This window comes from Mesoplodon mirus (assembly GCF_964341445.2).
Source record: "Mesoplodon mirus genome assembly, chromosome: 13".
Lineage (NCBI taxonomy): Eukaryota > Metazoa > Chordata > Mammalia > Artiodactyla > Ziphiidae > Mesoplodon > Mesoplodon mirus.
This window is the reverse complement of record NC_138989.1, coordinates 69,032,033-69,058,167: the sequence shown is the minus strand read 5'-3', so window position 1 is coordinate 69,058,167 and position 26,135 is coordinate 69,032,033. Positions and strand designations below refer to the sequence as shown.

The window sequence follows — 26,135 nt, the reverse complement described above, 5'->3', positions numbered from 1 at the left end:
ATCTTCATAGGTTATAGGAATCACACTCTACCTATATATAGATTGGAGATAGACTTCCATTCAAGGGAGTTTGGTAGTTATTGTGTGCATGTCTTTACACAGAAATTTTATCACATTTAAAGTTGAAACACTTTCACATTTTTAAGCAGTGAAGTCAGTGATCCAAACTGTAGTTCAAAAAGATAGCTCGAGGAACTTCCCTGGTGGTCCAGTGGTAAAGAATCCGCCTTCCAATGCAGGGGACATGGGTTCGATCCCTGGTCAGGGAACTAGGATTCCACATGCTGCAGGGCAACTAACTAAGCCCACGCACCACAACTACTGAGCTCGCACACCTCAACTAGAGAGTCCGCGTGCTGCAACTAAGACCCGATGCAGCCAAAAATAAATTAAATAAATAATAATTGTTTTTAAAAAGGGGACTTAAAAAAAAAGAAGATAGCTCGAGACAGTGAGGAGGATGGATTAGAGGGTGAGAAGCTATTGTCAGAGATCAGGTAAGTGATGGTGGAGATGACAGAATACAGGGGCCATGGCTGAGCCATGGCCAAGGTAGATCTGCCAGGACCTGATGACTAATGGCAGTGCTAAGATTCAGGGAGGAATAAAATATGACCTGGGGTTTGCTGCTTGGTCAACAGGATGGAAGGTACTAACATAAACCAAGAAATGTAAAAAAAAAGATATTTAAGGAGGAGACAGTGAGTATGGTTTTGGGCAGGGTGAATTTAAGGTGCCTCCAGGAACTCCATGTGGATACATGAAGACAAGGGGGCAAGAATTCTTACCTGTTTTCACAGCTGCATGCAAAGATCTTACGAGACTTCTCATAAGGACACAAGAGTTAAACAGTGGCAGAGATTCCACTAAAACAAATGCCTGCTTCTTCAGGTAATGAATGATCTTAGGGAACATATGTATATTTCTTTCCTTTCATTTTAAAGGCAGGTCAAATTGTAAAAGAAAATAGAAACTTAAAGATATACTTTGCTGCTGTGAACTGGAAAGAAAAGCTTTTTGAGATGCAGCATGAGAGAAGTTGCAATGTGCCATCCGATCATCACACTGCAGCATTTTGAGCTAAATATCACTCCAGCCAGCCCAAACTGTACTGTGCCTTTCAAATCCTGAAGGGTTCCTCCAGGTCATTATGTGTTTAAAGCACTCACAGGTTTGAGAGACTAGAAGCCTCACACTTGAATCCTGGCTCTCCCCCGCTCCCCGTCCCCATTGTTCTCAAAGGCACTGGAAGGCTTGTGACAGCCATTCCATCTAGTCTCTTCTTCTCCAGAAGAACGAAGAGTGATGGTCAGGATCAGTGTGAGCTCAGCCTTGTCAAAAACTAGGTCCCACCAGATTTGTCCTTTCTCTGTGTCTCTCTCTCTCCTTCACTCTCTCCCTTTCTTTCTCCTTCTCCCTCTCTACTTCCCCCATGCCACCATTATCACCCCCACCAAATATTCCATATATGGAGATGCATAAAACAGGTCATATTTCCTTTGGCTGGAAAACTTTACAGAAAATGAATGCTGTCCTCATTCAAGGATGAAAGAAGGGGACTTCCCTGGTAGCGCAGTGGTTAAGAATCTGCTTGCCAATGTAAGAGACACGGGTTCAAGCCCTGGTCTGGGAAGGTCCCACATGTGCGGAGCAACTAAGCCCGTGCACCACAACTACTGAACCTGTGCTCTAGAGCCTGTGAGCCATAACTACTGGGCCCGACTGCTGCAACTACTGAGGCCCACACGCCTAGAGCCCATGCTCCACAAGAGAAGCCACTGCAATGAGAACCCTGCACACTGCAATAATTTAGAGTAGCCCCTGCTCGCTGCAAGTAGAGAAAGCCCACACGCAGCAACAAAGACCCAACACAGCCAAAAATAAATAATAAAATAAAATAAAATAAAATAAACAATATTAAAATAAAGAAAGGATGAAAGAAGAAGCTGCCACATCCCAGGAACCCCTGTGTACCACTGGATGTCCACTTTAGACTGGTTGTATATAAGAGGAGGTTTAAAATGGAAGAAAATATGTGAAATTTGGAACTCAGCCAAGTCAACAGACAGCTATTTTGTAAAGATCCTAGTTGCCCTATCAAAGTCCTCATCTACTGAAGAACATAATGATGCTGTTCCCTCCCCATGTGAGAGGCATAGGTAGGTCTGCTGAGTACATTTGAAAATAGGTGTTCTTCTCTACATAATCTTGGGATTTAGCAATATATTGTTTCTCTAAAGCAAATTCAGCTTTTACATGCTGATCTCTTTTATCACCCTTAATTGGCAATATAAAAAAAACCCAAAAGTTGATGAGGAGAGAAACTTGCAAAATGCTTAAAAAATAGAATGGGAAGGTCCATTAAGAAAGCTTCCTAGCTTTCTGATTCCTTCTAAGTGAGATGTTTACAGAGTGGCTTTATGCTTTAATCTTAAATAAAAATTTCCAAACATTGAACATGCTTATATTCAAATATACTAGTTCAAATGCCGATAATTAACAATATATAATAATGATACCAATCACATGGGCATTTGATAAATATTACAAAATTCCATTTCAAGCAGTGTGGCAAACTAGATAGTATGTGGAAAACCCTTCTGTTACAGCACACCTAAAATGCTGACAAAATTATTCAAAATCTCTTTTATTAAAAAAAAATTATCCAGGAATTTGCTGGCAGCAAAGTAAGAGAATTATCATAGTGGGAAAGCTGACTTGCGGTGCCGATGTTTAACTGAGAGTATTTGCCTCTCGAGAAGTCTAGAGCTAGTAGCTTTAGAAACTAACAGGAGAAGAGAACAGGAAACAAATCTGCAGGTAAAGTTGGGTATAACGTCTGACAGCATACAGCCAGGATCCTGCATACAGCCAGGATCCTGAAACACCAAACTTCAGTGGATGAACTGAAAGTGAAATTAGCCTCATGAGAGAATTGGTGAATACATGCCAGTCTCAGTCTTAGCTTAGTTGGAACAACAACAAAAACGTCTCTAAAAATTGCTTACCACAAGTCTGCATTTACTTATTTAAGTTGATATGTTAAAAATGGCAGAGAAACAAATGTTATCACACTTAATGGATTTTCTGATAACTAATAAAATATCAGTATGAGACCTGTATGGACCAAATATACTTTAGCGAAAATTTGGTTTAATGTGGTCTCGTTTTGGTAAAGGAAATCCTCCCCTGAGAATGTACTTTAAACCTTGGCCTCAAAAATTCCCTCAGATAAATTTCTAAGGACTAGATTTAACAATCAAGAATCACTCAAACATGGGAAGAAGTCAGCCCCCATGAGGAAGAGTCAGCAGAAACACAAAGACTGCAGATATGAGAGTGATCAAATAGAGGATATAAAATAAGTGTAATACATTTAATTAAATGGGGGTGTCATACAATTTATTCTTATAGATTGGAACGAACCAGTATCTATCATAGACTTACAAATCAAACTTCAAAGCCTTAAAACTGTGAAACATCTTAAAGAAAAAATGATGAGAAAAACCCCCCAAAACCAGAAACAACAGTAGATTGTAATCTTGAAACGAGACGCATACAGTTCACTTTTACCTAGACAATAATGATATTAAGAACTTTTAGCAAATACTAGATACTCTTAAATGACCTTTGTAAATGCAACCTAATTTAATCCTAACGAAAACCTTCAAGGTAAGTACTATTATTTCCTCTTTATTAAAGGGTGAAGTAAGGTTTAGAGAAGTTCTGTCATTTTCTTGAGATCGCATGATGTCAGTGACAGAGCTGAGACTGCACCCTGCCACACTGGTTCTCCCGCACTTGGTTCTATCAATACACAGCCCAATTCTGTTCTCTGCTTACCACTTGGAAACTCAAGGAAATTTAAAAAACAAACAAAAAAACCTGATATCATATATTTACATGCTTGTCTTTTTTTCAAGGAAGTTTTCTATAAATGATTGAATTTGATTCTGCACACAATCCTGCCTTAAAAAAGCCCCACACAGGCAACAGAGACATGTTATCTCCACTGAGTAATAAGTGAAGGGCACAGAGGAGAGATTTCCCACAGTCTCCGAAGTTCCTGCTCAAGACCTCCCGCTGCCATCACGCCACAATCTACATTTAAAGACCTGGTGGATTAGGCTGAATTTCACTGGTAGTACCTACCTGTTGTCACCTTCTCTGGAGTAAAAAACCGTGAAGGTTTGAATGTTCCCTTTTGCTTCTGCGGGTGGGCGCCAGCTGAGACGGACAAACCGACTGGAAACCAGGACAGGGACCACGTCTCTGGGAGCAGAAGGGAGGATGCTGGAGCTCGGGATAGCTAAGGAGGAAGGAGAGGAGGCTGTCAGAGGTGTTGGGACATGGGTAAGAAATGCACAGGAAGGCAAAGAAGACCCGTTAGCAAACATAGAATGGTACCTTCCCATAGATTCTAAAGGAAGGAACAACGGAGAAAGAAAAGAAACAGTAAGTGGAATCAAAGGTATTAGAGTGTATATGTTAATCCCAAACTCCTAATTTATCCCTCCTCCACCCCTACTATACATAAAATAGATAACCAACAAGGACCTACTGTATAGCATGCAGAACTATACTCAATATTTTGTAATAATCTATATGAGAAAAGAATCTGAAAAAGAATATATATATATATATATATATATATATATATATATATATATATATATATCTGAATCAGTTTGCTGTACACCTGAAACTAATACAACATTGTAAACCAACTATACTTCAATTAAAAAAAAAAAAGGGGACTTCCCTGGTGGTGTAGTGGATAAGAATCTGCCTGCCAATGCAGGGGACACGGGTTTGATTCCTGGTCTGGGAAGATCCCGGATACCGCAGAGCAACTAAACCCGTGTGCCACAACTACTGAGCCTGTGCTCTAGAGCCTGCGAGCCACAACTACTGAGCCCACATGCTGCAATTACTGAAGCCCACCCACCTAGAGCCCATGGTCCGCAACAAGAGAAGCCACCGCAATGAGAGGCCAGTGCACAGCAACGAAGAGTAGCCCCCTCTCAGCACAACGAGAGAAAGCCCACATGCAGCAATGAAGACCCAACACAGCCAAAAATAAATAAATAAATTTTAAAAATCTTAAAAAAAAAATCTGTCAAAGTAGCACGACTCTAAAGACATTCATATAAAACATCGGCTAGGGTATAGAACCTTCATGCTATCAGCTGAAGTTTGTAAGAGTACAATCTTTTTTAGAAGTCAATTTGGCAAAATACTTTAAAATGAAAAGTATTCATACCATTTGACCAAACATTCTCATGCCTGTAAATTTATCACTTCAAAAATAGCAAACACCCCCTTTATCAATGAATCCAGGTTAAAATCACAGATAGCATGTTTTCTCAAAAATGTAATACCTATACGTCTCACCACTCTAAAGAAAATGGGATCCTTTCAATTTTTTTTTTTTTTAACAAAAGATTTTTTAAAAACAAAATGTGAACAATGATGGCTTGGAAAAATCTTTTGAGAATTTTCAAGAAGTTAGATAAGTTTTCAAAGAACAGGAAAGAAGCTTTCAGATACTTTTCCGCCAAGAGCACTCTGCTTATACATGGTACCACATCAAAAATGAGTTGGTTTCTCCACCCATTCAGGGGCTGCCAACAAGGAGGGTGATGGGGGTCCACACAGATACTTTTTGCTCCAAGCTTCCGAAGTATCTTCTCACAGAGCTAGTCTGGACTCGATTTATCAGACAAAGCTCAGGAGAGAATTAATCATGGACTCCTTACCTCAATTTCAACAGTCGTTATATGAAAAGGAAGGGACACGTTTTTAACAAAGGAATGGCTTCTTACTTTATACAAGAGAAATCATTTTGTTCTTACTAATCCTTCATGCTTCCTCTCAACGGTAACTTGTCATCACATAAGGTCTCAATAAAGAACCAATCAGGACTTCTTTTCTTTGCTCTTGGAGGCCTAATCTCCAGTCTGGCCCTAATCTCCCGGGCCCATTACTGTTGTCATGGTTACAGCTTCTTCATCTATTGTCATGGAGAAGAGGAGGCGAATTTGCCACAGTATAACATAGTTTTTTGGTTTTTCTTTTAAAAATATTTTATCATAGCAACATCCGGAAAAGGAGGTGATTTCTCAAGATAATGTAAATCCAAAGAACAGATAGTTTTGAAACTCAAAACCAATAATAATAACATTTTTGTGATGTCATTGCAACATCATTGATAACAATTACAATATTGGGTTAATTTTTCTGTAAAGCTACATTCCCTCTAGATACCAGAGATGCTTTCTTTCTGTTGGATTTTTAATACACAGTGTTTATGGACATTAATTTTTCTCTTAGCTTATTAACAATGCCTGACCTCCAATTCCTGTGAAACATATGAAAGATGATAAGACATATTCATAAAAACACAAAAATATTTAATTTGCATTAAACATCATACAACCAACCCTGTTACTCCCCATGTCTATTTTTTATATAACTAAAATGCTATAGTTCTATTTTTATTTTATAGAACTAAAATACTATAAATGTAGCCACCAGATCAGTCAGATGCTTTATTTATTGCATCTTTTTATTAGATGGCAGATTTGATAAAAATAAAATATAAATAGAGAACATTAGTGAAATGATAGGATCATCTAACTGTGCTAAGGCCAAACATCTATGTCTTTTCCTTTTGGACTTTTTTCTTGTTGTTATTCCTTTGACACCAAACTCTAGCTTTTAATTGTCTAAATGGAGAAGTAGATAACATTTCAATTGTAGTTTGGAGTTTTTATAGTTCACAAAGTAACTTCACAAGCTTACCGAAAAAAGCTTGGCTGTATATGGTTGAAAATGACAAAGACTAACATTTTTTTTCTAAAGTTCCACATTATTTTCAAAATTCAAAGAATCATGGCTTTTGAGCTAGTGTACTTTGAATTTTAATAAATCTAAGAAATGTGGACTAAAAAAATAGTGATTTGTCAATTTTGGTTAGTATGAGAGCAATGAATGAACTGTACCATATCTCATTAAACCTAAATATTTACATGAAAAAACTTACTGGATTAGTATCTAAAAACAAATAACCATTATTTATTGAATGTCTATAATCTCCTATGGTTATTCTTGAAGTGAAGAATTATTTTTAAACCATGAATTTTGTCTTGGGAGAGCCTGGAACTAATTTGAAGCCATAAGGTATATGCATGTAAGACAATTACAAAGTTTGAGACAGTCTCTTACTTACAAATGTGTTCCATTCTAAGTGTTTTGGCAGGATGGTTGTTTAGAAATCAGAACACACTTTCTAACTAAACCATTTCTATTCTGTTCCCAGAAACCTATTTAATTCATCATTTTATAAACTATCTATAGTAAGAGTGCTATGGAGTTGGATCATACATGTATGCATTTTCTTTGGTAAATCAATGCATGTAACCAATAATTAATCCATTCAATATTCATGGATGGATGAGGACATGTAAGGCAAGGTGTGAAGGCCTGTTTCAATCCATTTCCCAGTTCCAGGGAGGAAGGCCAGCTCGGGAATTCTCCCTGCCCCTGCTTCACCCTCAAGGACCTATCTCCTCCCACCTCCAACATGGCTCCTCCCATCCCAGTCTACTGTCTCAGTTGTCTCGGGCAGCGTTAAGCCTGATAAAGGATCCAGTTGAAGGTCTCTGGGGTTGGGAAGCTAGCCTTGAGGAGTTTCGAAAGGCTTCAGTTGCAGGCCTGGTTCCTTGCTACCTCTCAGCTCTCCAAGCTGAACTTGCTGGGTTCCATGAGAACCTCATGCTTTTACCTCTGCTACTTCCGTGTGCTGAACCTGAGCTGGATGGAATTCCTCCCTCCAACTGCTTTGCTGCTCTGACCTGGGCTTCTTGAGTTCAGCCTAGGAGTTACCTCACTGATCCCCATCCTGGCTTAGGTGCCTCTGCTAAGCTTTCACACCAGAAGAATAAGCATCCCCTCAGGACACATCCTACACTGCACTGTTGTGGTCTAGTCACTTTTTTTGTATCCTATCCCAAAGGATATGCTTGGTAAGAGTAGGTACCAAGTCTAAACCGTTCACCACAGTTTACTCCCGAAATCTAGTGCACTGTATTTAGTCACATCTTAGGCATCCAATGCATTCTTGCAGTTGTTAGCTAAATGAAAGGCTTTGCAAACTTGTGAAATGATGATGTTTAGACGTTGATTAGAAAATTTCATTTTGCCACCATGAAAAATGGGTATTTGAGATTAGGTACTGGAAGAGGACTGAGCTATCACTGCAAGCTGGTTATGCTAATCATTATCACCCTGCTAATAAATTACAAAGTGGAGTGAAACACTGAACTCAGAGGGCGGTTTCCAGGGAATGCAGGCTAGTGGTAAGAATACTTCATTTTGGATCAAATAGGGGAAAATGTTTCCGAAATCCAACTATGTAACAAACAATGTAAAACATGCATTCATATAGAAATATTTCTAAGAGCAATAACACTTTCATTAAGAAGCAGAAAAGAAGCCTGGAAAACTGGTTTGGCCTGACCTGTGCAGCCCTGACCTGGGGATCTGTTATAAGAAGTCTGATGCTTATCTCAGGACCACACATCAAAGAGAATTGCCAGGCTAAGGTAGTATGCTAAGAAAAATTACCTATGGCCACACAAAGAGATAAGAAGGAAAACAAATTCTGGAAAGTATTATCATTTTAGCAGAGATAACTACATCTCTCAGAGTTTACAGTCTTTTCAAAAGACAAAATGAGAAGAAAAAATAATATCTGGAGAACTGGTCAACCATCACACGTGTGAATGAATGTGTTTACAATCTGTACATTGTATATATGTAAATGCATATGTTGTATGCTTTTAATGCTTTCTTTATTTTCACTTTATTTAGGGAAATACCTTTTAAAGAGTTTATCCAAAATGGAGCAAGAGTCACAAGCAGTTTGTGGAGGTGGTTAATCCATCAGTTATGTAAACAAATGGTTTTGACTAGAAAACTTCAATTAAATAGACATGATGTTGGATCCCTGCTCTGACACTCTGTGACTATGGGACTTGAGAAGTTATTTAGCTTCTTTGAAGATTATTTTCCATGTTTAAAAACTGATCCAAAATCTTTAACATGCAGGGTTGAGTGATGACGAGAGATGGACTTTAAGCGCTGCTCACACTCCCTAGTGTATGATCTGTACTCAGTAAATGGTATTTTTTATTTCTCTATCTTTAGATCCAGTGAGCAAAAAGTCTGTTTTTGCTGGCCCAATGTCAAGTTGTCAGGCTGGAAATCTAGACACCCTACTGGAAAGGCTTTAAGAAGGATTTGGGCTCTGATAGGTCAAGTGAGCTGGGGATAAGAGTGCTTCCTATATCCAAGGCCAGGACTTGGTCCCTCCATCTCTGTGCCTATTTCCCTTAACAGGTAGCAGAGAAAATTTCATCTTTTGTTTCCCCTTTTTATCATCGCACATGTCTCCTCCTACAAGAGTTTACTTCATTTCAGGTCTTCTTTCCTTCTCTGTACTTTCTTACTAATCACTGTAGCCTTTCCATCTGTCACTATTCCAGGGCTTTACGAGGCCATCTTTGATCATCTCTCCCATCAATGTCTCTCCCTGGCATGTTTCACCAACTGCAGGAGAGCTACACTTCTACCCAATTCCCAGCTCCCTTTTCTTCCATCCTTTGCCTTGAGTTTATGTCACTGAATTCCTAGGCATTGTTTATCCCTTCTCCATGCCCAGGGACCCCAAAAGTGCCATTTCAATCATTCCCCTGTCACCAGAGCTTCCTCTAGGGATAAAGACTGACAAGTGACACCTCCCCCCTCCCATCTCTCATGTGCCTTTATGATCATTCACCTCAACCCAACCATATGGTGCTTTGTCCCGACTGCCATGCAATTCTCTTCTCCAGCCATGGAGAACATCTAAAGAACACAAATCAGATACCTCTAAAGCCACAAATCAACATGGCAGGCTTTAAGAAGCAGTGCTTTTCTATGCAATTTCCTTTGGTAATAAGACACTACCAATGTAAAATAGCTGACAGTCTGTGTTAAGGAAAAAAAAGAATTGACTCAGTGCTAGAGCATTTTAATTTCTTTTGTTGTTGTTGTCAAATAACTGAATTCTTCCAGTAAGAAATTCAAGAAAAAGTAAGTTGAAGATAATTGCAAATTACGTAAGAAGAACTAAAGGTTTAAGCTACTCTCTTTAGTAGCGTAGGTACTTTTAACAACTGCTTTTACTGTTTCAGAATAACAAGTGACAAAAGAAAAAAAAACCCTCCAATTTGATGATTCAATGAGTTCTACTAATGGCAAACTTCCAACTCGGTCCATGGGATTTAACATTTATTTATTTTATTTATTTATTTTTGGCTCTGTTGGGTCTTCGTAGTTGCACACGGGCTTTCTCTAGTTGCATTGAGCAGGGGCTACTCTTCGTTGCAGTGTGTGGGCTTCTCCTTGCAGTGGCTTCCCATTGCGGAGCACGGGCTCTAGGTGCGTGGGCTTCAGTAGTTGTGGCGCATGGGCTCAGTAGTTGTGGCTCGCAGGCTCTAGAGCACAGGCTCAGTAGTTGTGGCGCATGGGCTTAGTTGCTCGATGGCATGTGGGATCTTTCTGGACCAGGGCTCAAACCCATGTCCCCTGCATTGGCAGGCAGATTCTTAACCACTGAGCCACCAGGGAAGCCCCAGTCCATGGGATTTAAAATAGATTTCTAAATTATTTATTTAAGGGTACTGTGTAAGTATAGCCGTGGAAATGCTCATTGCCAGGATGGGCTGCTTTCAATGTTCTGAAGTGTCTTTGAGAGTCATAATTTCAGACTGACAGGTTTACCAATGCCATGTCTCCTACGGACAGGATGAGAATGAGTGTGAGGAGACTGAAGGTTGGGGGCACTGGCAAGATGTGGAGATTTATTGAGCATCTGTGTGCCGTACACTTGACTCTAACCCCTAGCTATTCACCCTTGAATTTTATAGCTACCAAAACAAATTAAAAGGAAATAAAAATAAAATGAATAAAGGAGGATATAAAGCAAAGTTAAATTATTACTTATTTCAATTAAGTTTATACAAGCAGAACATTATATCACTGCTATAAAGCCACCATAAAACAACAGGGGGCAGAGAATGTGTATGAATGATGTTTCCTTAGATCCCTGTTTCTTTTTGAATGTGTCCTTCTAAGCCTATATACAGCTGAGAGAGACAGACAGACCAATTCTATTACAGTCCCCTCTCTGGGAAGTAAGATGGTGAGCATGGAGAATTTGCAACCACAGCTGAGTGCTTACTCATGTAAGCTCATCCTTTCTCTTTTTTAATATACTGCAGTGAGGAAAATAATAGTAAAACTGTAAACCATAAAAGAGGCTTATTGGCCTGAACCCAGCATTCATTCTTCAAATCTATTAAGTAGGCGAGCAAAAGGAATAACTACCAGAGATGATTGATTAAGTAATAAAAACACATTAGATAATCTTAAATTGTGGATGTGCATCAAATGCCAGTATTCTCCTTGGTCACTCTAAATAGAACAATATTAATTCCTACAGAAAAGATGGATCTTTTAAAAAGTCTTGTTAGATTTTTTTTAATCATTCAATATGTTGATTTGCCTAAAGACCCATATCAATTTGAATTATGGTGGGTAAAATTATCCAATAATTCAAAATATAACATAAGGCATGTGAAATTCTGAAATATAAGATACAGGTGTTCATCCACCATAACAGAGGTATGTATTTTAAGTTTGATTCCTGGTTGCTACTCTAGCTAAAGCAAAATATGTGCTTGGCCTGTATTCACATGTTCATCAGCATCAAGTAAGAGGTATGATGGATGACATATTTTTTTCTGAAGTAAAGTAAGAATCCTGGGATTGCAATTAGGAGACAGCCTATATTCTCCATGAGTTAGTAGCTGGGCAATGAGTTTCTAGGGTGCAGATGGGTTAAGCACTAAGGTTGCTACTACTAAGGTTTTATCATGTTAGGAAGCAACAATAACTTCCATCTCTGTCTCTTCTTTTTTCTACTTTTTTATTTCTCTCTTTTTTCCCTTTTTTCTTTTGAAAGTGACTCATCCAAACCTGAGACAGAATTTGGAACCCAATGGCAGCCTAACTATCTAGTTCAGGGGTGAGAGCTGGGTTTAAAGAAAACATGATATGGAAAAAGTTTGGAATTAGAGTCACTATTGATTATGGGAGGCTGAAAACAGTGGAATTCTGTGCCAGGGTCACTACTGATTACATGACCTCATTATAATGGCTTCTGTCTCTGAATTTTTCCCAGTGTCAAAATGTTGCGTGAACATCCCTCTTCTTCAATATGACCACGAAGACACAAAATATAGCAGATGATGCACATAAAGTACTGTGAGTTCAGTTAAAGACAGCCTAAAAATAAAGAGGAAAACAAATGGCACCAGCCCCTGCTGTGACTATTTTACCACCTCAATAAACATGAGCATTTTCTACATTAAGCTAAAACATAGACTGTCATGCACAGGAAGGCTCAATAATCTTAGGAGTGAAATTTACACTAGAAAGATCTATAAATCTCTACCTCAAGAGGCAGATCTGAGAGTGAGAGTCTAAGGGCTTACTGGAGTCAAACAGGGCACACTGACTTACTCTCTGTGTGATACTGGATGAGATGCTAAAAGTTTCTGTGCACTACTGCAAAGAGAGGCAGAAAGAAGAATAGGCCAGAATACCAGAATAGAGTGTCCAGAAATAAATGTAAAAAGAAAAAAAACATCGGAAAGCTGCTCAAGAAAAAACAGAGGGGAATACATTCTGCTATTCAAGTGGGGAGGCAGTTCTCAGAATATGACAAAAATAGAACCCATGAAGAAAAATCTTGATAAATATGACTGTATTGAAATCAAAACTTTTGTATGGAAAAGCATAATAAATGACATTGAAATATGAATTAGAAACTGGGACAATATTTTTAATAATATTAAAAAGGACTGACTTGCCTACTATGCAAATAGCTGTCACAAATCAATTTACTAACCAAGAAGCCAATAAGTAAGAGAGTTAGAAAAGATGGGGAAGTAGTATCAGTATATAACTTTTATTTCAATATATTTGAAAATTCCAAGACCTCAAATAGCCAAAGCAATTTGAGAAAGGAATATGGAGCTGGAGAAATCAGGTTCCCTGACTTCAGACTATACTACATAGCTACAGTAATCAAGACAGTATGGTACTGGCACAAAAACAGAAATATAGATCAAAGGAACAGGATAGAAAGCCCAGAGACAACCCATGCACATATGGTCACCTTATCTTTGATAAAGGACATAAGACTATACAATGGAGAAAAGATAGTCTCTTCAGGAAGTGGTGCTGCGAAAACTGGACAGCTACAAGTAAAAGAATGAAATTTTTAGAACACTCCCTAATACCATACACAAAAATAAACTCAAAATGGATTAAAGACCTAAATGTGAGGCCAGGCACTATAAAACTCTTAGAGGAAAACATAGGCAGAACGCTCTATGACATAAATCACAGCAAGATTCTTTTTGACCCAGCTCCTAGAGAAATGGAAATAAAAAATATATAAACAAAAGGGACCTAATGAAACTTCAAAGCTTTTGCACAGCAAAGGAAACAAGACAAAAAGACAACTCTCAGAATGGGAGAAAATATTTGCAAACAAAGCAACTGACAAAGGATTAATCTCCAAAATATGCAAGCAGCTCATGCAGCTCAATATCAAAAAAACAAATAACCCAATCCAAAAATGGGCAGAAGACCTAAATAGACATTTCTCCAAAGAAGATATACAGATTTCCAACAAACACATGAAAGGATGCTCAACATCACCAATCATTAGAGAAATGCAAATCAAAACTATAATGAGGTATCACCTCACACAAGTCAAAATGGCCATCATCAAAAAAACTTACAAACAATAAATGCTGGAGAGGGTGTGGAGAAAAGGGAATCGTCTTGCACTGTTGGTGGGAATGTAAATTGATACAGCCACTATGGAGAACAGTATGGAGGCTCCCTAAAAATCTAAAAATAGAACTACCATATGACCCAGCAATCCCACTACTGGGCATATACCCAGAGAAAACCATATTTCAAAGAGTCATGTAAACCAATGTTCACTGAAGCTCTATTTACAATAGCCAGGACATGGAAGCAACCTATGTGTCCATCGACAGATGAATGGATAAAGAAGATGGGGTACATATATACAATGGAATATTACTCAGCCATAAAAAGAAACAAAATTGAGTTATCTGTAGTGAGGTGGATTGACCTAGAGTCTGTCATACAGAGTGAAGTAAGTCACAAATAGAAAAACAAATACCGTATGCTAACACATATATATGGAACCTAAAAAAGAAAAAACAAGGTTCTGAAAAACCTAGGGGCAGGACAGGAATAAAGACTCAGACGTAGAGAATGGACTTGAGGACATGGGGGTGGGGAAGGGTAAGCTGGGACAAAGTGAGAGAGTGACATGGACATATATACACTACCAAATGTAAAATAGATAGCTAGTGGGAAGCAGCCACATAGCACAGGGAGATCAGCTCAGTGCTTTGTGACCACCTAGAGGGGTGGGATAGGGAGGGTGGGAGGGAGATGCAAGAGGGAGGAGAAGTGGGGATATATGTATATGCATAGCTGATTCACTTTGTTATAAAGTGAAACTAACACACCATTGTAAAGCAATTATACTCCAATAAAGAAGTTAAAAGAAAAGAAAGACAAATCCTATTAATCTTATTATCTCCTCCACAAAGCAACTATTTTGTTTTTATTTTTTTAATTTTTATTGAAGTATAGTTGATTTACAATGCTGTTTTACTTTCAGGTGTACAGTGAAGTGATTCAGTTATATATATATATGTGTGTGTGTGTGTGTGTGTATGTATATATATTCTTTTTCATTATAGGTTATTACAAGATATCGAATATAGTTCTCTGTGCTATACAGTAAGTCCCTGTTGTTTATTTTACTCCTAGCAATTATTAATTCCACCAGAAATAATTATGTCAATATAATGGATGTCATCATGAAAATACAAAGTACTCTAGCCTTCACCTTCAAGAATGCAAAAACTCATTAAGCTTCAAATGAGAAGGAAACCATCAATCTCACACTTTTGGTTATTTAAAGCTAAGAGCAAATGATATATTATATTCACAAGTAAATATTTTGACAGGGGAAAAAAATTACTTGTACATAGTTTAGAGCTCCATGCCACACTTACTGAGACATTTCTAAATTACGAACATGTAGTTTGGAATTCTGTAGCTAGTTTGTAATAAGAATGAAGAGGTGGTTATGAAAGTTCCCTCCATACTATAGTTGTGTCAGGACAGAGATTAAACCTACTTAAGTACGACGAGAAAGTAAAACAAACCAAAACCAAGATGAAATAGAGGGGAATATGTCTTCTTTCCTCCCTGCAACACTGCTATGTCATAATTCAAATATGTAAATTCTCTCTTCTGGGGTCTAATTCTCTTGGGTAAAGACAAGAGATGGGAAATTTGGGTACTGTAAATGTTTTATTATTGAATTCTCTCTGAGCAATCATTTTGTGTTCTCAGAAGAGGAGGTACCCCAGCCCAGATAAAAGCACAAGGTTATACTTCCTACTACAATAATTCTCTAGGTGTTAGAGATTTAACAGAGAATGTGATATAATTTTGCCAGATCTGAGTCACAGAGGTTATGCTAAACATTAAAAAGAGAGGCAGAGAGGCAAAAATGAGCTAAATTTACTAACATACTTCCAAAGAAAAGAGTATGCAAAGGAAAAATGCAAACTTCATGGTAAAACCCTGGCAAACTTACTTTTTACGTAAGTTATCTTACCCAGTGATGTCATGTAGCTATCCCATAGCCCTGATATGTGATAAAACTGTATTTCACTTCTATGGTATTCTTTCAAAACCCATAACCCCAATCTAAATCATGAGGAAAGCTTCAAACAAACCAAGATCTGGAGATAGTGTACAGGATAACTAGCTAGTATCATTCAAGACAGTCAAGGTAAACAGCAACAAACAAGGAAACTGTTATAGAAAAAGGAGACTGGGGAAACATGACAACTAAATGTACATGGTATACTGGACTGGCTCTTGAGACAGAAAAATAACATTAATGGAAAAGGTAACAAAATCCACACAAAGTCTAGGCACAAGCCTCTTAGACAGCCTCATCCACCAGAGGGCAGACAGCAGAAGCAAGAAGAACTACAGTCCTGCAGCCTGTGGAACAAAAATCACATTCACAGAAAGATAGACAAGATGAAAAGGCAGAAGGCTATGTACCAGATGAAGGAACAAGATAAAACCCCAGAAAAACAACTAAGTGAAGTGAATATAGGCAACATTCCAGAAAAAGAATTCAGAATAATGATAGTGAAGATGACCCAGGGCCTCAGAAAAAGAATGGAGGCAAAGATCGAGAAGATGCAAGAAATGTTTAACAAAGACCTAGAAGAACTGGAGAACAAACAGAGATGAACAATACAATAACTGAACTGAAAAATACACTACAAGTAATCAATAGCAGAATAACTGAGGCAGAAGAACGGATAAGTGACCTGGAAGACAGAATGGTGGAATTTACTGCTGCAGAACAGAGTAAACAAAAAAGAATGAAAAGAAATGAAGACAGCCTAAGAGACACCTAGGACAACATTAAGCACAACAACATTCACATTACAGGGGTCCCAGAAGGTGAAGAGAGAGAGAAAGGACCAGAGAAAATATTTGAAGAGATTATAGTCGAAAACTTCCCTAACATGGGAAAGGAAATAGACACCCAAGTCCAGAAAGCACAGCGAGTCCCATACAGGATAAACCCAAGGAGAAACACACCGAGACACATAGCAATCAAATTGGCAAAAATTAAAGACAAAGAAAAATTATTGAAAGCACCAAGGGAAAAATGACAAATAATATACAAGGGAACTCCCATAAGGTTAACAGCTGATTTCTCAACAGAAACTCTACAAGCCAGAAGGGAGTGGCATGATATACTTAAAGTGATGAAAGGGAAGAACCTACAACCAAGATTACTTTACCCAGCAAGGATCACATTCAGATTCAATGGAGAAATCAAAAGCTTTACAGACAAGCAAAAGCTAAGAGAATTCAGCACTACCAAACCAACTCTACAACAAATGCTAAAGGAACTTCTCTAAGTGGGAAACACGAGAAGAAAAAGACCTACAAAAACAAACCCAAAACAATTAAGAAAATGGTCATAGGAACATACATATCGATAATTACCTTAAACATGAATGGATTAACTGCTTCAACCAAAAGACACAGGCTTACGCAATGGATAGAAAAACAAGACCCATATATATGCTGTCTACAAGAGACCCACTTCAGACCTAGGGACACATACAGACTTAAAGTGAGGGGATGGAAAAAGATATTCCACGCAAATGGAAATCAAAAGAAAGCTGGAGTAGCAATATTCATATCAGATAAAATAGGCTTTAAAATAAAGAATGTGACAAGAGACAAGTACACTACAAGTAAACGGACACAATATAATGATCAAGGGACCAATCCAAGAAGAAGATATAACAATTATAAATATATATGCACCAAATGTAGGAGCACCTCAATACATAAGACAACAGCTAACAGCTATAAAAGAGGAAATCGACAGTAACACAAAACAGTGACGGACTTTAACACCTCACTTGCACCAATGAACAGATCTTCCAAAATGAAAATAAATAAAGAAACAGAAGCTTTAAATGACACAATAGACCAGATAGATTTAATTGATATTTATAGAACATTCCATCCAAAACCAGCAGATTACACTTTCTTCTCAAGTGCGCATGGAACATTCTCCAGGATAGATCACATCTTGGGTTACAAATCAAGCCTCAGTAAATTTAAGAAAATTGAAATCATATCAAGCATCTTTTCTGACCACAATGCTATGAGATTAGAAATCAATTATGGGGAAAAAAACATAAAAAACACAAACACATGGAGGCTAAATAATACGTTACTAAATAACCAAGACATCACTTAAGCAATCAAAGGGGAAATCAAAAAATACCTAGAGTCTAATGACAATGAAACACGATGATCCAAAACCTATGGGATGCAGCAAAAGCAGTTCTAAGAGGGAAGTTTATGGCTATACAAGCCTACCTCAAGAAACAAGAAAAATTTCAAATGAACAATCTAACCTTACATCTAAAGGAACTAGATATAGAAAAAAGACAAAACACAAAGTTAGCAGAAGGACAGAAATGATAAAGATCAGAGCAGAAATAAATGAATAGAAACAAAGAAAATAATAGCAAAGATCAATAAAACTAAAAGCTGGTTCTTTGAGAAGATAAACAATATTGATAAACCATTAGCCAGACTCATCAAGAAAAAGAGGGAGAGGACTCAAATCAATAAAATTAAAAATGAAAAAGGAGAAATTACAACAGACAACACAGAAATACAAGGCATCCTAAGAGACTACTACAAGCAACTCTATGCCAATAAAATGGACAACCTGAAAGAAATGGACAAATTCTTAGAAAGGTATAACCTTCCAAGTCTGAACCAGGAAGAAATAGAAAATATTAACCGACCAATCACAAGTAATGAAATTGAAACTGTGATTAAAAATCTTCCAACAAACAAAAGTCCAGGACCACATGGCTTCACAGGTGAATTCTATCAAACATTTAGAGATGAGCTAACACCCATCCTTCTCAAACTCTTCCAAAAATCTTTGGAGGAAGGAACACTCCCAAACTTATTCTATGAGGCCACCATCACCCTCATACCAAAACCAGACAAAGATACTACAAAAAAAGAAAATTACAGACGAATATCACTCATGAATATAGATGCAAAAATCCTCAACAAAATACTAGCAAACAGAATCCAATATCACATTAAAAGGATCATACACCATGATCAAGTGGGATTTATCCCAGGGATGCAAGGATTCTTCAATATATGCAAATCAATTGATGTGAAACACCATATTAAGAAATTGAAGAATAAAAACCATATGATCATCTCAATAGATGCAGAAAAAGCTTTTTACAAAATTAAACACCTATTTATTATAAAAACTCTCCAGAAAGTGGGCATAGAGAAAACCTACCTCAACATAATAAAAGCCATATACAACAAAACCCAGAGCAAACATCATTCTCAATGGTGAAAAACTGAAAGCATTTCCTCTAATATCAGGAACAAGACAAGTATGTCCACACTCACCACTATTATTCAATATACTTTTGGAAATCCTAGCCATGGCAGTAAGAGAAGAAAAAGAAATAAAAGCAATTCAAATTGGAAAAGAAGAAGTAAAACTGTCACTGTTTGCAGATAACATGATACTATACATAGAGAATCCTAAAGATGCCACCAGAAAACTGCTGGAGCTAATCAATGAAATTGGTAAAGCTGCAGGATACAAAATTAATGCACAGAAATCTCTTGCATTCCTACATAGTAATGATGAAAAATCTGAAAGAGAAATTAAGGAAACACTCGCATTTACCATTGCAACAAGAAGAATAAAATACCTAGGGATAAACCTACCTAGGGAGACAGAGGACCTGTATGCAGAAAACTATAAGACACTGATAAGACACTGATGAAAGAAATTAAAGATGATACCCACAGATGGAGAGATATAACATGTTCTTGGATTGGAAGAATCAATATTGTGAAAATGACTATACTACCCAAAGCAATCTACAGATTCAATGCAATCCCTATCAAATTACCAATGGCATTTTTTACAGAACTAGCACAAAAAATCTTAGAATTCGTATGGAGACACTAAGACCCTGAATAGCCAAAGCGGTTTTGAAGGAAAAAATGGAGCTGGAGGAATCAGACTTCCTGACTTCAGACTATACTACAAAGCTACAGTAATCAAGACAATATGGTATTGGCACAAAAATAGAAATACAGATCAATGGAAAAGGACAGAAAGCCCAGACATAGACCCATGCACCTATGGTCAACTAATCTATGACAAAGGAGACTAGGGTATACAATGGAGAAAAGACAGTCTGTTCAATAAGTGGTGCTGGGAAAACTGGGCAGCTACATGTAAAAGAATGATATTAGAACACTCCCTAACACCATACACAAAAATAGACTCAAAATGGACTAGAGACCTAAATGTAAGACTGGACACTATTAGAGGAAAACATAGGGAGAACACTCTTTGACATAAATCACAGCAAGATCTTTTTGATCCACCTCCTAGAGTAATGGAAATAAAAACAAAAATAAACAAATGGGACCTAATGAAACGTAAAAGCTTTTTCACAGCAAAGGAAACTACAAAGAAGACGAAAAGACCACCCTCAGAATGGGAGAAAATATTTGCAAGCAAGTCAACAGACAAAGGATTAATCTCCAAAATATATAAACAGTTCATGCAGCTCAATATTAAAAGAACAAAGAACCTAATGCAAAATTGGGCAGAAGACCTAGACAGACATTACTATTACTGGAATAGTAATTAATATTACTGGAATATTACTCAGCCATAAAAAGGAATGAAATTGAGTCATTTGTAAAGAATTGGATGGATCTAGAGACTGTCATACAGAGTGAAGTAAGTCAGAAAGAGAAAAACAAATATCGTATATTAACACATATATGTGGAACCTATAAAAATGGTACAGATGACCCGGGTTGCAGGGCAGAAATGGAGACACAGATGTAGAGAACAAACGTATGGACACCAAGGGGGGAAAGCGGGGGGTAGTGGTGGTGTGATGAATTAGGAGATTGGGATTGACATGTATACACTAATATGTATAAAATGGATAACCAATAAGAACCTGCTGTATAAAAAGTAAATAAAATTCAAAAAAAAAGAACATAGCCTTGGAAATGAAATGAGATATATTATAATTACTATAAAATCATTTGAAGTATTATTATTGTCTGAGCTCTCCTCTTTACCCCACAGAGCCTAAAGGGGCAGCAGAAACCTGGCTTGGGAGGAGAATTGAGGATACCAAGGAAAATCTAAAAGACAACATCCATATAGAATCCTAAATATGTAAAAAAAAAAAAAAAATGTTAAACCCAGAAAACCCCAGAAAATCCACATAAGCTCTAGAGTCTATTTCATAGTAGTATACTAATGTCAGTTTCTTAGTTTTGACAAATACACCATGGTAATGGCAGTTGTCAATAGTGGGGGTAACTGGGTAAAGGGTATACAGGAACTCTGCAATATCTTTACAAATTTTCTGTAAATCTAAAAAAAAAAATTCCACAGTATATAAAAAGTTTCTTTGGAAAAGGGGGGAAGAGCTGTTGCTTTAATTACAGTTGCTGAGTCAACCCTAACGCTCTTAGCTCTGGTGGTCTTTAAAAAGCTGAGAGTAGGCTCCCTGAAGACACATGATAAAAAGATGCTTATCTTTTAGGAGTGCACCATTTCATTCTGAGTGAAGAATAAAAAAATTAAAAAATTAAAAAAAAAAGAAAAAGGAAAAGGAACAAGAGCAGTGTTAGGTTTTAGGATTCTTAGTGTGGTCATAGCGAACATTTATCAGCCACTGTGGAAAGATGAATCCTGGAGGGTTGAAAGGGATGGGTACCACCCAGACTTCGAAACACAGACCTGAGAGACAGAGCATTCAGATGGCAAACATGGACCCAGGAACTGTCATCCCACCCAGAGCACTCATGATTCATGCTGATGCATCTGTATCACTTGGCACCAGTCTTACTGTATGTCCACTTTCTATTTCATCATAGGGAGTAATGTACTGGATTCCAAAGTAGACCCTTGGTTCATTCTATTTTTCAAATTGTGAAGTCTAATAGCTAGTAAAATTAATGGCGACAGAATGGAAAAACAGTTTTTCTCAAGGTGGCATGATGAATTCCCAGGTAGCATGTACCTGGATCATCACCAAGGTTGCTCATCCTATGGGTAGAGTCTCAGGTAAGGAGGTGGACACATGCATCACAGTTGGTTTTACAGCCTGTGATCACACCCTGGGTAACTGTGAGTTCTGTGTGCTTCCTTGGGAACGAGTGGAAATACCATCAAGGATGGTAAGAAAATAAGTAATAATAATCAGGGCAAAATAATAAAAAATTGTGGGTGGGAAAATTTACTTTTTTGTAACTATGTACCTACGCAGAGGAGGAAGGGGCAAAGTGTTGAGCATAGCAATTTGCTGAGGGAAGTCAAGAAAACACCCAGTAAAATTTACTTGAAGAGAATATTTACATACTAATCACTCAGACGAAATGACTGAATAACCAGAGGAATTCATGAAATCCAGGTAGTTAAAGTTATGTTTCTAAAAACTCACACATCACAGATGATGCTGATCCAGGGTAAGAATGTCATGGATCACTAAGATCCAGGATGAACTTCCACATAAAATAATGTGCCCTCTAGAATAAAGACACAGACCTACTAGAGAATGGACTTGAGGATATGGGGAGGGGGAAGGGTAAGCTGTAACAAAGTGAAAGAGCGGCATGGACATATATACACTACCAAACGTAAGGTAGATAGCTAGTGGGAAGCAGCCGCATAGCACAGGGAGATCAGCTCAGTGCTTTGTGACCGCCTGGAGGGGTGGGATAGGGAGGTTGGGAGGGAGACGCAAAAGGGAGGGGATATGGAAACATATGTATATGTATAACTGATTAAATTTGTTATAAGGCAAAAAATTAAAAAAAAAAAAAAAGAAAAAAAAAATGTGCCCTCTAAAGACGGCAATTTGACTCCAGCAATTCGGTAAAACCCATTTTTGGTCAGAAACTTCAAATTCTTTCTCCTCCAAGACTTTTTCCCATCTCTGACTATCAGCAGTTATGACAAATAATTTTGGATTTCACTTCACACACTTACTCATGTCTATCCTCTGCTTGATGCATATCAGGTCAGAAACATGGTCCAGATTTTTTTGTTATTGTTTTGGAGGATACCTACCCATGCATACTCTATTCTCTTTCTTTCCTATTCCTTGTATTCAGATCATTTCACAATTTTAGCCCATAAAAATGTAGAAAATATGGGACTTCCCTGGTGGTGCAGTGGTTAAGAATCCGCTTGCCAATGCAGGGGACACGGGTTTGAGCCCTGGTCCGGGAAGATCCCACATGCTGTGGAGCAACTAAGTCCGTGCACCACAACTACTGAGCCTGTGCTCTAGAGCCCGTGAGGCACAACTACTGAGCTCATGTGCCACAGCTACTGAAGTCCACGTGCTTAGAGCCCGTGTTCCACAACAAGAGAAGCCACTGCACTGAGAAGCCCGCACACCTCAATGGAGATTACCCCCGCTCACCGCAATTAGAGAAAGCCCGCGCGCAGCAACAAAGACCCAACACAGCCATAAATAAATAAGTAAATAAATAAATAAAAAATTTTAAAGTAGAAAATGTAAGTCACTAGGCACTTGCATCATAATTTGTCTCCATAATAACCCCATCTAAGGGAAGTTATACTTATCAACTAGGTAAGGAGTCTGGCAGGTTTTTCTCTGGTGGATATTTCACCAGGGAGCATGCTATATAAGCATTTGCCTAACCCTCATGATATCAATGGTAAAATTTAGAGATGTGTATTAAAAATTTCATAAGTTATAGTAATGGCTTATTCGGGAGCTTCCTGTGCCATTTTCACTCTGAATTTATTATCTGCTATGAAATATATTTATAACTCATGCTAAAACAACCACTTCTAAATTTTGAGTAGATCCTTGAGGGTAAGATACTGAGATTTGTAAAATAAATCAATGGTCACATTTGATATCCTTCTTGGTTTTATACACGTTGATGAAATTCCATTCTCAGACCTTGTCTTTCCAATCTTAAAACGATAACCCAGCTGCCTACATCACCACACAATGACATTTCCTTCCTCCCTCCCCTTAGCTATATTAGTCTTTATCTGCAAATCCATTCTCCTCTCGATTATTTTAGCTTCCCTTCTTGAATATATCTACTTCTGTCTCCTTTTTTGAGCAAATTGAATGGCTCACAGTTTTAAAAATATAAACATGCCGTTATTTTTTATGATGATTAGAAAATAAAAACTCGTCTTCTAAATCCTTACTATTAACCTCAGCATGTTACTGATCTCTTTAGATTCTGATATATTGGGGGGTATATTTAAGATGAAGATACCTTCAACAATATCCCCCCACCCCATTCTTACTTCTACTTCTCAGTTTCCTCTCATAAAAATGCCACCCATATGGAAAATGTCATGCTAAAATATGGCAAGATAATTTCTGTGAAAGAATTCATTTTCACCTCTATGAAATTAAACTGGGTTGAGACTGAGCCATGCAGATAAAAGCTTGTTTAATTTGGATTATAGCATATGTTGTTCTAATATGTATTTTAAAACCGAGCAAATCTGTTTCACTCAGACTGGAATAGTTTTATATATAGAAAGTTTTTCTGAACAATCTGAAAGGAATAAAAAAAATAATAAAACCTTTTATTCATCTGAATTATGGTTTGTCTCCTTAGACTAAAAGCTCCCTTAAAACAAGGTGCATACCTAATTCATACATTTATCCATTCATTCATCTATCCATCGGATTGTTTATTCATTCAAAATATTTTTGCTGATCACCTTCAATGTATCAGTCTCTGTTCTAGGTGATGGAAATGTAGTAGACAAGATAACTCCCTTCTCCCTGGGAGCATACATTCTTGTACCCTCCTTGGTGACTGATTCAGTATGTTAAGCAGAGTAGAAGCACTGATGATCATAGGGTGGGGAGATTAGGCATTATTTCATGTGTTTTTGACCCAGAGGGAAAAAAACAATTCACATCTGAGAATGAAAGGCAGCACAGGACAGTGGTTAAATATAGATTCCAGAGCCAAATCCCTTCTGCCACATAATAGGTATATATCATCACACAAGTTACTTCACCTCTCTGAGCCTCAGTTTCCTCACCTATACAGAGTGGGTGATAATAACAGTACCTAACCCCTGAGACTGCCTTGAAAGTCAAGTGAGTGAAAACCTGTAAAACATACACAGTAATGCCTGACTCATAGGAAGCATCTATAAGCTTCTGTTAAATAAAGGAGATGCCCAAGAGGAAAAAATAACTAGGAATTAGATCATGAGATGGTGCCTACTAAAGCCAATTTCACCAGTGCACTCCATTGGCCAAACACTTTAGTCTTCCTTTTGCTTCTATTTCTTTATTTTAAAGGCAAATATAATAATATAAACTTCCACTGCCTCTTTCATTTAAGTAGAATGAGTCCAAATGACTTCCTGAACCCTGAAGAAAGTTGCATAATTAGAAAGAACACACTGCTGCTTTTTTTTTTCTTTTTCTTTTTCTTTTGGCCACACCGCGTGGCTTGTGGGATCTTAGTTTCCCAGCTAGGAATCAAACCTGCTCCCTTAGCAATGAAAGCAGGAAGTCCTAACCACTGGACTGCCAAGGAATTCCCTCACACTGCTGCTTTTTGCCCCACAAGTTGCCAGCCCTGGGGGGGGGCAGTTTAGGTTAGAAAATGGTATAAACAATGGTCAGCAATGGTCTATTGTGATAAGAAATTGTATCATCACTGTTTTTTGAATGATCACTATATGTCAGGCATTGGGCAAATGAGTGGGTGCATTAAGTGGGTTCTACTGTAATTTTGCATCATGGGAGGCTTTGGGTAGTTCAGGAATGCACCCAAGGTCACCAATAAAGTGGCAGAGAGTGTCTTCAAACCCCAACTCTTGGCTGCAATTGATACCATATAGTATGTACAAGCACAGAGAATATTACAAACAACTTCTACTGACACCATCTGCAGCTGCCTTCCTGGTATTTGAAAATGAATATTAACTTCTGAGTGTTGTATACTTGTCATGAAAAAATATATTAGAGAAAAAAAAGGAGCTAAAATTATTAAAAGTCATATTTCTCAGGTTGAAATTATTGATGCATTTGCACTATTTAGTAGCTTGTCAGAGTTGCAGCCTTATTTTGCTGTAAACCCACAGGTATATCATTAGTGTCATCTTTGAAATATTCACTAATTCAATGACAGAACTGTAAATTCTTTTCAGTCTAGAAGGTATAGAACCACCTGTTATTTTGAGAACCTAAGCAACGTATATTTCATACATTATAAAA

At 37.7% G+C, this 26,135-nt stretch overlaps 1 protein-coding gene across 1 annotated transcript in view; it reads right to left on the bottom strand.

Moving 5' to 3' along the window:
• Nucleotides 1–26,135, bottom strand: part of DCC (DCC netrin 1 receptor) — a gene marked incomplete at its 5' end in the record, with an annotated part of 1,195,962 nt that overhangs the window by 398,074 nt on the left and 771,753 nt on the right. Inside the window, one exon of the mRNA XM_082640204.1 lies at nucleotides 4,153–4,309. Coding sequence (XP_082496330.1) covers nucleotides 4,153–4,309 — 157 coding nt within the window. The remainder of the gene's footprint in view (nucleotides 1–4,152; nucleotides 4,310–26,135) is intronic.